Source organism: Colletotrichum fructicola, assembly GCF_000319635.2.
Source record: "Colletotrichum fructicola Nara gc5 chromosome Unknown KSG_Nara_v1_contig03, whole genome shotgun sequence".
Lineage (NCBI taxonomy): Eukaryota > Fungi > Ascomycota > Sordariomycetes > Glomerellales > Glomerellaceae > Colletotrichum > Colletotrichum fructicola.
The window spans coordinates 4,462,337-4,475,119 of record NW_027094053.1 but is presented as its reverse complement, the minus strand read 5'-3'; the positions used below and the strand labels follow the sequence as shown (position 1 = coordinate 4,475,119).

General features: G+C 54.4%; 2 protein-coding genes across 2 annotated transcripts; both read right to left on the bottom strand.

Moving 5' to 3' along the window:
• Positions 1-4,936: 4,936 nt before the first annotated feature.
• On the bottom strand, positions 4,937-7,018 carry CGGC5_v006071 (uncharacterized protein; the record flags this gene model as incomplete). Its single annotated transcript, XM_032033649.1, has 2 exons — positions 4,937-6,583; positions 6,641-7,018. The coding sequence occupies 2 exons, from the start codon at positions 7,016-7,018 to the stop codon at positions 4,937-4,939; spliced, it is 2,025 nt and encodes a 674-aa protein (XP_031887310.1).
• Positions 7,019-8,420: 1,402 nt separating this feature from the next.
• On the bottom strand, positions 8,421-12,243 carry STUA (Cell pattern formation-associated protein STUA; the record flags this gene model as incomplete). Its single annotated transcript, XM_066151645.1, has 6 exons — positions 8,421-9,741; positions 9,799-9,931; positions 9,985-10,798; positions 11,484-11,492; positions 11,674-11,690; positions 11,961-12,243. The coding sequence occupies 6 exons, from the start codon at positions 12,241-12,243 to the stop codon at positions 8,421-8,423; spliced, it is 2,577 nt and encodes an 858-aa protein (XP_066008954.1).
• Positions 12,244-12,783: the final 540 nt, after the last annotated feature.

The following is a 12,783-nucleotide window of genomic DNA, read 5'->3' as shown; positions in this document are numbered from 1 at the left end:
CGCTGAGGACGCAAGCTGAGTGGATGGTTCAGGTTTGGAACGGAGAGAAAAGAAAAGACCCAAGTCCTGGAAAGCCGCTGCTACTGCTTTTCGCGATGGCGCGCGTGGCGTGTGTGTTGTTTACACGACTTCCGAAAGAGGAAAGGTGGTGGCTTATCACGTGACAGACGCGTCGGGAGCTGGTGGGGCTGGCTGGTCTCTGCTAAGGAAAGACCGACCTGAGGCTGCAGCTGGTCGCAAAGTCGCTTGCTGTCGCACCTGCAGGTCCCGGATTGGGGAAAAAAACAAAACCTGGAGAGGCATGAAGACGTCTCGAATGAAGAATCCCGAGGCTACATCATGTCTTGGACTTCGCATTCGGGAGCCGACAGTCGACTTTCTTCTAGTTGTTCGTTTGTCGCCCAGTATCAGACATCAATCAACAATGTGTCTGCAGCCCCCCTCCCCCCCGTCGTCCCTCGCCCGCCCTGACATCACTAACAACTAACATGCTCGAACCCAACGGTCTGGCATCCAAATAGACCAGGGGCCGTCCCCGGACACAACCCAGGGGATGCCTTTTCGGACGTCTACCAGTACCGCTCATTGGCTGCGTCTGCCCTCTGCCTGCAGGGTCCCGCCCACGCGTCTGAGGTCTCATGCAGCCATGCCGCACCTCATGAGCACACTTCACGGAGCGAAAATTGACACAAAAAAATAACATACTGAAATCCGAGAGCAGACGAGAAACATCAGTCGAGCCCCTATATTTTTCTCCTTGGGCCTCCTGTTCTGTGCGTCACGACTTGCAGCAGCGTCCGCCCACCCGCACACTACATGGAGTCAAGGGTCAGCATCTTGCACGTAAAATACCAGACGACAGGCGAGCGAGCCTTCCCACCAGGGTTTCTCCAGTCCCAACACACTGACGGTCGACCTGAGGGAAAAGGCGCCTGTGCGACTGTGCCCCTCTTTGCTAGGTTCCATTCTCAGTCGTGGATTGTGGTCCTGCGGTGCTGGCCTTACCTCGTGCATGCCTACCACCTCACCTCCCCGCCGGCCGGATCCCGTGTGCCTTGATCAGTCGCTCGCACACTGCAGTAGCTGCTGCAGTGTCAACTGGTCCCTGGTCTCAAAGCCACGATTCGACTGCCACTTGTCCGCTTGATGCTGACGCTCCCCATCCAGACGCAGCGAAACGCTCCTCTGACTCTTACCCTCTCTTCAGCTTCGCTGTGTCAAGACGCACCTCAGCATCATCACCCTGCGGAGAACAATGACTGCATTTGCGACTGTCGGGCAGCGGCAAAAGGTGGGTTCATCATCAAAGTGGCAGGACGGATGATCCATGGACGATGGAGCCAGGCCACTAAACAAACGCGACAAGCCACAGCCGAGACCAAAACAAAACAAAAAATGTTTTTGTTTTGTTCGCCAATGTCAACAATACTTATCATTTGCGAGCCTCACCACCAGTTTTGCGAGTACCCATCAGCCCAGCGCCCTTCGGTCCCTACGGCGTAGCTGAGCATTCGGCTGAGGCTGCTACTACCACCGTCACCACCGTCATCGCCATCCACCGCCAAACAGCATTCAACCTTGCGTGCTTGCCTCACCACCTACCAGTGGCATACCTCTCAGATACCCGGACCCTGCTGTTACGCACATTGGTCACTTTTCCTATCCATTTTACTGTCCATCGCTCAATGGGGGGAATGACAGGGTCCGCGATTGATTACGCCCGATATTACGATTTCATGCTTGCGACCGCCATCATTTCGCTTCTGTCTTCATCGTGACCTGCGACTTGCGACCTGCCCATTGTGTTCAACATTGAAAAGCTCCAGACGACAGGCAACATCTAGCTTTCCAGGTCGGCTTCCAGAAAGACGCCGGCGCTGAATGGTCCACCGACCGGTCCTCCCATTCCAGGAAACCAGAAGTCTCCTCCCCGCTGTCTTTTTCTCCCTGAAATCTCATTTTCTGCCCACCAGCGCAAGAAAGTCCTGGAACATTGGGAATGGTCTGGATGATCTAACACTTCGGGCGCGGCAGCGGCTTACAAGGTTTCCTCTAAGAATAAAAAGGAATTGGTGTTTCCACCCCCTCCCTATCCGTCCCGTCACCTCGTCACCACTAAACTACCGACAAACTGGCCTCATCCACTGATCCTCGCCACGCTATCTTCACCTGTTGCTCCTCTTCAACGGGCTGTTGGTTGCGTCAAAAATAACCGGGCTGCGACAAGATCGCGCTCCCGTTTCGGTGGCCCACCAGGGCGGGGAGGGGCAGGAGCTTGGATCGCCGTTCGAGCCTCTCCTCCCTCCAGAGCTCAGACACTCTTTGACCTCTCTTTTTTTTTTATTCCACACTTGTCCCTTCGTCGGTCGCCCACGTCCTGGTTGGTTACGTTCCATGCCGGAGGAAGAGAACCCAACAAGAGACAAGACGGCACAGGAACGACTCGTCGTATCGGGCGGCAAGACAAGGGATGGACGGGAAGTGGCTGCAAGGCGACGCAATGCCCAGGCCAAGATGCAAAGGTATCATCAGGGTTACACCAGTACGCAAGATATTGAATCCAAGCCACACAACCCAAAGAAAGAACCATAGATAACACTAGATGAGATGACCTGAGGTGGTGAAGACCCCGTTTTTTTCTCAGTTTCTCCTCCGGTCAAATCTCTGGTATACGGTAAAATGCAATATGTTCGTTTCCGCACGTGCAAAGCAAAAGGTTGAGAAACAGATCGCCTTCCTGTCAGATGTATCGTGCCGCAGTTGCAGCGGAGGAAGAGGACCGGGAACAAGACAAGAGACGGACGTCCAACCCATGGACAGAGTGGCCCCCGTCCCCAGTGCTCCTCTTTGTGCCACAGCCCGCGGTCCATCGACCCCGAAACCTGGGCAGAAGACCCAGAAATTGCTCGATATTGACGTCTCCTCTGCTCCGAGGCCCAGCGGGCAGCCAACAGGCCCCCAGAAAATCTTCCCGTCCTCCGAAAGCCACTAATACGGTAGGCAGGTGTCTATCTAATCGGGAGAATGCCAAAAAACCGACCTCCAATTTCCCATCTGGCCCCCCTTCCCATATTACACCGGATATCATATTAAAGCACCCTTTATTGTTGTTTGTTGATGGGTGTAAATTCAAAGTCAACAAACAAATCAACAACCTCCCCTCCCTCCCCTCCATCGCCTATCGATACCGGTGGATTCCAATCCGCCACCCCTTGAATCCTCCCCTCCCTCTTTGCCCCTCCCCTTTCCCCTCCAAGGCCAGCAGCTCATTGTCAATGTCATCCCCGTATTGTAGGATCCTCTCCCTCCCCCCCCCCCATCTACGACAGGCACAGCACAGACTCCCGACCTCCGAAACAACCGCCGCGCGGAAGGGAACGAAAAGAAAGGGATGCAAGCAAATAGGCGATTCGAAGAAACAATGTCTCTACCTATCTGCAAAACCCCGTCTCAGACAATCGTGTCCACGGGAAGAGAGAAGATATCAATTCCAAGAAGGAAAAGAAACCGCACAAAAGTACATTGGTAGTAGACAACAGAGAACCAAAGAAAAAGAAAATGGCCCCTAGAGGTAGCTAGTAGCTGTTGTAGACCGTTGCCGTCTGTTCAAGCCCCCGTTCCACGTCCAGCCTGGCTACCGTAGCCGTGCGTCCGAGCCGGGCTGGCCGCGCAGCCGCCGTTGTCGCCACCCGAAGTGCACCCGGGACCAAAGGTCATGAGATTGTTTCCCATCTTTGCTTCTTTTTCTGCCGGAGACGCCCGTTCTGCGTCTATGTGCGGCCCCGTGGCTGCTGTTGTGCTATCCGGTGATGGGGTGCGCGACGCACCCGTCTCTCGCATGCCATCACATACGCGACCTCTTTCCCGTGCCGTGACCCAATGTTGAAGACAAGGGATCACGCCCGTCTCGGAATGTCCTGGGTGAGTTGAGATTCGCCTCATCCCGAGAGAGAGGCTGGGCAAAGGGCGTCCACGTCGAGCCAAAGTATACGCAAGATTTTCCTGGATAGACCTGACAAAAATCTCATGACATTGCAATTTCTACGCTAATAGTTCGTGGAAACGACGAAGAATAACCCGATGGGAAGTAACTAATAGACGTTTCTCTCCAATGATTTTCATCATATCCTCCTACTGATATGTTCGCCCGCAGTCCGCTGAGCAGAAATATGACTCCATGAAGATCAGATTCTAAGGCTCTAGATGGCAGCACGTAAACATGCCAATGCCCAGGTGCGGGAAGATTAATCACAAGCGAGTAGCAGGACCAGTCAGCTCATGAGGCCGAGCGGCGTTTGACCGCGATAGACTGGATGGACCGTGAGGAGCTTCTCGAGGAAGGAGAGTCCATCCACACATCTGAACCCCAGCATCGTGACTTGCTTATACATGTGATATTCCCTAGCAAACTTTCGATAAACGAGGTTGGCGCGGTGTGAGTTGCTACGATGGTCGATCGATCAACGCTGAAAGTGGTGGCCTAGGCCATGTGAAGCCTCCACGCCCAGACAGGACGTCATTATATAAAATTGCTTCTTTGAGCTCGGTTCATGCGGGCAATGGGAACTAGAGGAAGAGGAGGAATCTAACGTACACCAAAGCCACCCCAGCGGAACCCTTTGTTCGGGTTCACTTTGACGTCGGCAGTCGCAAGCCAGCCGCGCCAACCATGCCAATAATCCAAACGCCACAAGACCCCAATGTTGTCCGTTTCTTTGTCGATCGAGTCGACCTATTTTCCTCTAGGAGCCCAATATCTTGGATATCGAAGTTTCTCCCTGTACAATACGAGGAGAGCCAGCCTTGAATGCCATGCCTCCAGTAAAGAGAGAGAATGTGCTGGGTATCAATTATAGAGAAAAAACAAACAGCCACTCCGCAGCCGGTAATGAAGTCTGTCCGTGGTTCACTCCACCCCCACCGCGCGTCCAACGGCTTATGAAAGATTACTCCGAATCCATTCTGCCCAGGAGCAGAGGTCTTCCATCACCTCAAGCAGCTTGCCCAGATCCTCCGGAGTAAGTTGCTTGTGTTTGCCCTTATCCGCTGCCGCTACATCCTCATCAACTGCGGGCACGATATTTTGCGATACGATGTGCACCCGCCCATTCTCCTGGATCTGAAGATCAACGTTGGCGGTCGCATTGCGGAAGGGGAAGACGACGTGTAAACCAGCGGACGGATGTACAGTCAAGACAACATCGATTGTCAACTCTTGTTCATTGTCTCCAAGCTTGTTGGACATGAACATCTCGTATTCAGCTGATGTAGTCGTCGTCGCCTCGACCGTATCGATGGACTGGTCCTTCTCAGGCAGTGGGTGTCCAGATATGTCTGAGCCGAAGCTCCTCTCAAGCAGTGTTGATATCAGAGCATACTGGCGAAGGATGGGTAGCATGGCTACAAGTTGCCGAGGGTGAGAAAAGGAGAGCTCAGTTACGGTTTGTCCATAGACTGGCTTGTAAATGAGAAGCGTGTTCTTGTGTCTTCGGGAGATTGTGTTGCCGTCGCCCGGGACCTGTATCGCCCTCCGGCAAGAAATGACACGAAGTTCGCTCGCATCGTGGTTGGTCCCGTCGGGTATAGGGAAGGATATGCTGTCAAACGTGTGGATTGGGACCAGCATAGGTTGGGACGCCGCGCCTGTCAGGCTGTGCAAGTTGTTCCACACGGATTGTGGCACTATGACTGGCGGGGCCAGTGTTGCAATAAACTTGACTTTCGGAAGTCTTTCTGTACTGCCATCTGGGCCCACCATATCCATACCTTTGTCCTTGTTGTCGTCGGTTTGCGGGAGGCTCGTCGCCTCTGGCTCCTGCCAGTCGATGCCCGATGCGCCAGCAAGGATGTCGTCTGGACCAGGCTCAGCAACAACCTTTTGGGATATCCAGCTCTCTGATACGCGGACGGGCGGGAATAACTCTCCGTCATCTAGCGCTTTGCAGCCTATGAGAATGGACCAGACCTTCTCTTGCTTCTCGCAGTATCGGACGGTCTCCGTCTTGGGTATGACATGACGTCTTTCCGTCCAATACTCGACACTGAGGCCGACCATGTCTCTGGCGTGCATCATCGGGCGACCGCTTTTCATGCACATGACTGTGGTTTGAAGAAAGCGCGCTGGCTTCCCGCCCATCGCGGCATCTTCCTGCAGCTTCGACAGCTCCCAACGGAAGAGACGCTCCAAGCACTCAAAGATGCCAGCCAGAGCCTCCTGGCAGTCAAGTCCGGGGATGACACTGAGCTTGTCAAGATTTGCGAGGCGCTCCAGATTCTCAGAGAATTTGTCCAGGGTCTTGGTCAGAGGACTTTGGTCCGGCCGAAGCTGGAGATCCTCGAGTAGAATCTTGGCGGCTTGGTCTTTGTGCCTCGTCACGATTGGGGCCGACTCCGGGAAGGTCAACGAGACGTTCTCCACAACGTTGTTGTTCAAGACAATGTCCACCGTCAGAGCCTGTCCTGCTATGACAAGCATCTTGGTCTTCCTGCCGTCGGGCGACCGGTGCTCGTCCCAGATGCTAGTAAGACCTGTACGGAGGGTCAGTCGCTCGAGGCCCGCTTCGCTCACTCGTCCTTTCGCTTTCTGCCAGAAAAACTAGTCAGTCTTCGTCGCAGAAGCAATTTGACAGGTTTGACTGACCCCAAGAATATCAATGACCGAATCCAGGCGCTTGATCTTGTCATCCTCGCCCATTCCTCCCAGACCACCGAATCCTCCGACACCAACATGATCCAAGCCAATATCCAATCCGCCGCTTATTCCAAGGGCGCCCATAGCTGCTGCGGCAGACGGACTGTCGAAGTTGAGAGCGCCATTAGGGTGTCCCATAAGAGTAGTCGAGGTCGCAGGCGATTTCTTAAACTGCTGAGGCGAAGACCGAGGACCCCTAGGGGAGAAGGCTGCATGGGTCTGGGACGCTGAGAAGGGTGTCGAGACCGGTGGTGTCGCTGCAGCAAGCTGTGAAGGTGTCCGGCCTTGTTGCGAAGCGGCATGCTTCATCTGAGTCGGAGTAGCCATCGTTGGAGCTGGTCGATCGAGTTTGTGGGCGATCGCGATTTATGGCTGAATCCGACCGCGCCGTGCTGTGTTGCCAATTCTCTCGTGATCATCAAGAGGGGAGAAAAGCCTATTGCCAGTGCGAAAGATGTGCCAAAAAACAAAATGAAAAAAGACGTCACAGGAAGTAATTCTGTATACTGGCAGGGGAATGAAGACGGCAGTTTCCACCGCAGGTTTGGAGGAGTCGACACGCAGTTGACCGCGTCCCGCAGTAGCAAGGGTAGCAAGGTGAGAAGGAAGGCACGTCAGCTCCGGCTTACTTGCCTCGGAAAGCACACACATCCGGGGTTTAACCGGGAGTACACCCACGCCTTCATTCGTTGACTGCACATGAATTGATTTAAAGTCCCGTTCTTCTGACAAAGAGGACCTACCTACAAAATGCACACTTCTAGTAAGCATGGTTTAAGCATATATGATGTCTTTGCGCGAGTGACACCTAGTTTTGGATTTGACAGGCCTTTCTCCATATGTTTTCGTTTGATACTTCGTGAATATTCTCATCGAGGCGTTTTAAAACAGAGAGCTGAAAATCGGCAGAAAGTCACCTATTAAGCATTCTAGTGTTTGATGTCGAGGTTGCAAATACATCATGTCGGTCTGACGCTCCAATGTGGCTGTGAACTGGCGCCAAAGCAGGCATGATCACTTGAATGACGCGAGAGGCTCACAGCGAAATGAACAAGTTTTTTTCTGAAGCAACAATAGCTTTTTATTTCCGTTTCGTCAAGTCGTTACCTTAAAGAGACAGTTCCCAACGTCTCACACTTTTTGTGAAAGAATAAAAATTCATCATAAAGTCATCATCCTTCCCTTGACACGCTCGGTGCCAGATCCCCCCTGTATTCAAGACAGAAAAGGAAAGCGGAAACAAGGTAATGTAGGTGATCAGTCCTCAAAGTAGTGTGGCTACTTCGCCCGAGCTCATAACAGGCGAAGGGAAGCGCCATGGGGTCCCAAATCTCCGTCTCTTACGTGTGTATGTTGCCCCGAGGATCAATGAGAAAAACAAAAAAAGGAATAACAGCCGAGTCTTTAGAATTAAGTCCCTCCCCCATGCAAGCGTCAGTCATCAGCATGTACAGCCGTGAGGGCATTTAAAATCAGGGAATGAGAGTCGTCAATCGTCATCATGTAACGTTGATGGCGGAAAGTCGTCTCGCGAATACAAAGACAGATAAGAAAATGGTGTGTGCAAGGAGCGACGAGAAGCGTCATTTAGATGCCTCTAGATCATCAATTCAGACGTTCATGACCGATCATGTCTCGTACCCTGGTTTAGCCACAACGCCTCAAATGAAGTGTCAAACGGCAGAGGTTGGAAAATATCGACTCGGCGAAGGTTTTTTTTTTTTTTTTTTTACCTTCGTCGCGGCTGCTGGGCCATCACAGGCGGGGCGTACGCCATGGCCGGGACTTGTGAGTCCAAGAGGGTTTTGCGACGCTTGAGGTCCATGCCGCCGCCGCTTGATGGGCGCTGCAGGTCGTCGTCTTCGTCGCGCCCGCGCTTGATGCCGCCAGCACCGTTCATTTGGGACGCGTATCCGTTTGACATGGATCCCATATCGGCTTGAGGCTGGTAAACATCGCCGGTTCCGGCTCCAGCAGCAGTTCCACGGTCGTTGCTCATTACATTATACAGGTTGCTTGAGGGTTGTTGGGGTACACGCGGAGGAGTGTTGTAACCAGCTTGCTGGGAGTAGTATGGTTGAGGAGCAGCAGCTGTGCGGGGAGTTGCGCGACCAGACGCAGGCGGGTGGCTCGGCGAGCCGGTCATCTCAGGGGAGAGGTGCTGATGTTCAGCGGGTAGGTTTCCGACGGCAGGAGCAGAGTAGTTGTAGGAAGCACGGCTGGCGTCATACGCGCCACTGTCGTGGGTGTATTCGGCATCATGGTCATGCTCAGCTTCCTCATCCCCGGCAGGTTGACCACCGGATTGATCAGCGTGGATAATTCCGTTGGCGGGTTTCTGGTCCTGAGGAGCGCCAGAAGTTGCGGGGCGTGTTGTCGGAGGTCCCATGTCGTTCTTAGCGTACGGGTCGGGCTGGCCGTAGACGGGGCGGTCTTGAGAAGAAGGATTGGTAGCTTGGTACGGCGACTGTTGGGCGGAAGGGTTATACATCGGTCTCGAGTTGTCGTACTGTTGCGCGCCGGACTGATACGATTGCATGTTCTGAATAGTCGTTCCCGGGGGTGTGGAGGCCGGTGTTGCGGGCATTGAACGGGCGTTGCTCAAGCCGGTATCGATGGACATCGGGTTGGCGCCTTGAGCGCTGCCCATTCCTTGACCCTGTGCCCACTGGAATCCGCTGTCCGAAGCGTTCATGTTCCCGCCCATGACGCTGGAGGCGCTAGTCGGCGGCGTGGGGAAGGTGTGCGCGCGATCAAGCGAGGGACGTCCCATTTGAGCGTGGGACGGCAGCGACTGCTGGGGCCCAGGCAAGCTCATGTGGTGATGATGTTGCTGAATGGAGGGTAGCCCAGGGGCACCGGTCTGAGGAGCACCGCGCATTTGGTTCTGTTCTTGCTTGCGACGTTCAGCAGCAGCCATGACCTGGTTGGTGCGGGTCTGATTTGTGGGGTGGTACAGCAAAGCACCAATGTTGTGAACAAACAGCGGGTACAGGAGCTCCGTAATCTTCTCCTTGTTGGCGAAGTCGAGTGCCCTCTCAAATGGAATCCTGCGTCGCGTTAGCTGGAACTCGGCAGTAGACGCGTCTTCGCTGAGCTCAACTTACCAGACACCCTTCAAATGCATGGGGCCAATCTTGACAACATGTCTCACTTTTTCGCTCTTGAGAATGCCATCTCTGCGGCCGCGGGTCATACCAGCAACGTTGAGAAGCTTGGTGCCATTGATCATGTGATTGTCTGCAAAGGTGTCAACGACTGCAGTTCTAATGTGGCATGGCATTGCAACTTACCCTCACGGCGCGCGACACAGATACCGCGGGCCTCGACCTGAAAACACAGACTGCCCTCGTCTTCCCACAGCGTAGCTGTCACTCTGGGCTTCATTCCTGGGGGAGCAACCTGTCCGGTGGTGTCAAAGCCTTGGAAGCCTTGGGTTGCTACACCGGGCAAAGGAAGGACGTTTTGGCCCATCTGGCTAGCAGGTTGCGCACTCTGGGGCGAGGTCAAACCATTGGCGTAGCCATACTGGGAGTACTGGGGTTGCGGGGCGTACTGGGGCATATGAGTCGGTTGTAACGGCGGGTGCTGTGAGTGGTAAGACATGGCGCCAGAGGTGACGGTCTGGGGCGGCGGCGCCTGTCCTGCGGACATGTGTTGCGAGTAATACATGTCGGCAGCGGGTTGATTCATGGCGGGGTAGCTATCGTATGCACCGATCTGCTGGCTTGAGGAACCAGGAATGGTAGCGGTGATGGGCAGAGTAGGAGAGGGGGTCTTGGGGCCGTTGGAGGATGCGGCCGAGGTGAAGGACGACTGCGAGGCGTGCGAGCTTGAGGCGGACCCAATAGAGCTGACCCGGGGTGACGAGGTACCCGACGAGTATGCCTGATGCGAGTTTGGCAATGGCAGAGACGGCACTCTCTCGCTGCTCATGTACCTCTGGGCTGCGTAGTTGTTATAGTACGACACGTCGGTCGGTCCCCGGGTTTGCACTTGAGAAATCGACGGTAGATCCAGCTTCACGGTGTTGCCCCGAAGGTTCGTACCTGACGCCAGACAGTCAGTGGAGTCCGAGTCGCGAAGCGAGCCTCTGGACTGCGGCAGCTGCAAAAACACACGAGCGTGGAAAGAGCAGCAATTGTCTTTCCAGGCGTCGAGCGTTGTTCAGTCAAATTGACCTGTCCAATCGGCGCAGTCGACAGCGCAGTTGGAATCAGTTGGCGAGGTTTGACGGCGCAAAAAAAAAACGTCAGGTTGTTCGAGCGGTGAGGGTGCTACCAGGCAAGATGGAACGATAACCGTGGTACGAGAACTTTTCTTGAGTGAAAACAGATCAGGACGGTCGTGGGGCGTCGTAAGCAGTCGTTAAAAAAGAAATCAGAGCTTCAATAACGTTAGCATCTGATTGTGTCAAGCCGTGGGAACTGTTGCAATGGCTATTTCGTATCGGTAAGGTCGAATAGAGAGCAGTCTTCAGACGTCGGTCGTCGAAGGGCAGAGTAAATACAAGAGATTGGGTTGACCTCTTGGTTCTTTACTTGCTTGGCGGGTTGCACGAAGGCGCCGAGGACGGTGACGGTAGGAAGCGAGAGAATGGCCCTTTTTTCTTGTGAAATGGGGAGCTGAGTAACAGGCGGTGGAGGCCGTTTGTATGAAAGGTCTTATCGAAGCAGAGGTACCGAACAAGCAGCACACACAAACACTTTCGCAGAGACCAGACAACAAATCGTGGACTTCGAGCGAGGTCGTTGGTTTTTTGTTTTTCTTCTTCTCTCTTCGTCGAGCTCACCCAACTCTTCTAATGCAGGTACATCAGCTAGAGTTGGCGTGTAAGATGGGGGTGGAGGGTGCAGCAGCAGAGATGCAGGAATGGAAACCAAACCAAGGACTTTTCGTTCTGAGATGGCGCTTATGGGAAAGGGTAGGAGGGCTGGTTAAGAGGCATTGGGAGCATAGAAGAAGTTTGGGTTCAGACTTACCGTCCTCGCCTCTTGGGCTGTCCTAAGGGGAATATTGGAGGTGGTTGGTGGAGTCGTGAGAGGTAGAAGGAAAAGAAAGAAGCCGGGCGTGGGAAGGTTTTGTTTTCGGTGGTGAGAGAAAAGAAGAGGAGGCAGGTCGAAGTCCCTCCACCCCATCTACAGACTACGGTCCTCAAGATCATACATCCACGCCCCCGACCGGTGCAGCTAAGGTCAAGGTAGGCAAGGTAAAGCCAGGGTGCTGCAGGACGTGGACCAGGTGTTGAGAGGGGACGGGAGGTAGGTACCAACTCGACTGGGGTACTGCGGTATCCGCAGAGCGGTGCGGGCTGCGGGCTGCGGTACGGGGATGCCACGGCTTAGGTCATGTCCAAGGGCAGGTCCAGCTCCAGCTCCAACAGAGCAGAAGACCGTGGGTACTCTGGCTGCGAAAGGCAGGTTGGGGACGGACGAGCGATCGAGCAGCGAGCAAAGAGGCATGGATTGGATGGTGTGGTGGTTGTCGTGGCGGTGGTAATGGTGGCAGCCAGCAGCAAGCAGCAACAGCAGCTGTGGCACTGGCAATGGCATTGGCACTGGCACGGTAAGGTAAGGTAACAAGTAGCCGGGGCAGAAGAGAGGAAGGGCGAGCGAGCGAGCGAGCGCCAGAGCCCGTTGCCCTCTGGCAAGGTCAGGTACCGCGTAGAAAGGACCTATCCGTGCCTGCCCGCCTACTGAGTGTCAGTCACAGAGAGATGGCAATGGGCGGAGAAGGGGACCACCAAGAGTACTGGGGTACATGGTGCGAGGCAAAAAAAAAAAAAAAAAAACCGCGGAGGAGCAGAGGCGGCCGTACGTACCATCGATACTTGCAGCGAGCGGTGCAATGCGGTGCGGTGCGGAGCGGCGGTGGTCGACAAGGTTGGTTTACGCTAGATTGGAAGAGGCACAGGCGAGAGAGGGCCTGCCCGGGGTGCGAGGAAGCACAGAGAGTGAGTGGTGGGTTTGGTGGCTGCTCTTCTTCCTCGTCGCTCGCTGCTGGTTGAGTGGACTGTCCGTCGACCGGGGTGGGGGGGGGCCACCATTCATGGGCAGCAATTGGTAGGCATCCGCACCTACCTTACCTGCCTA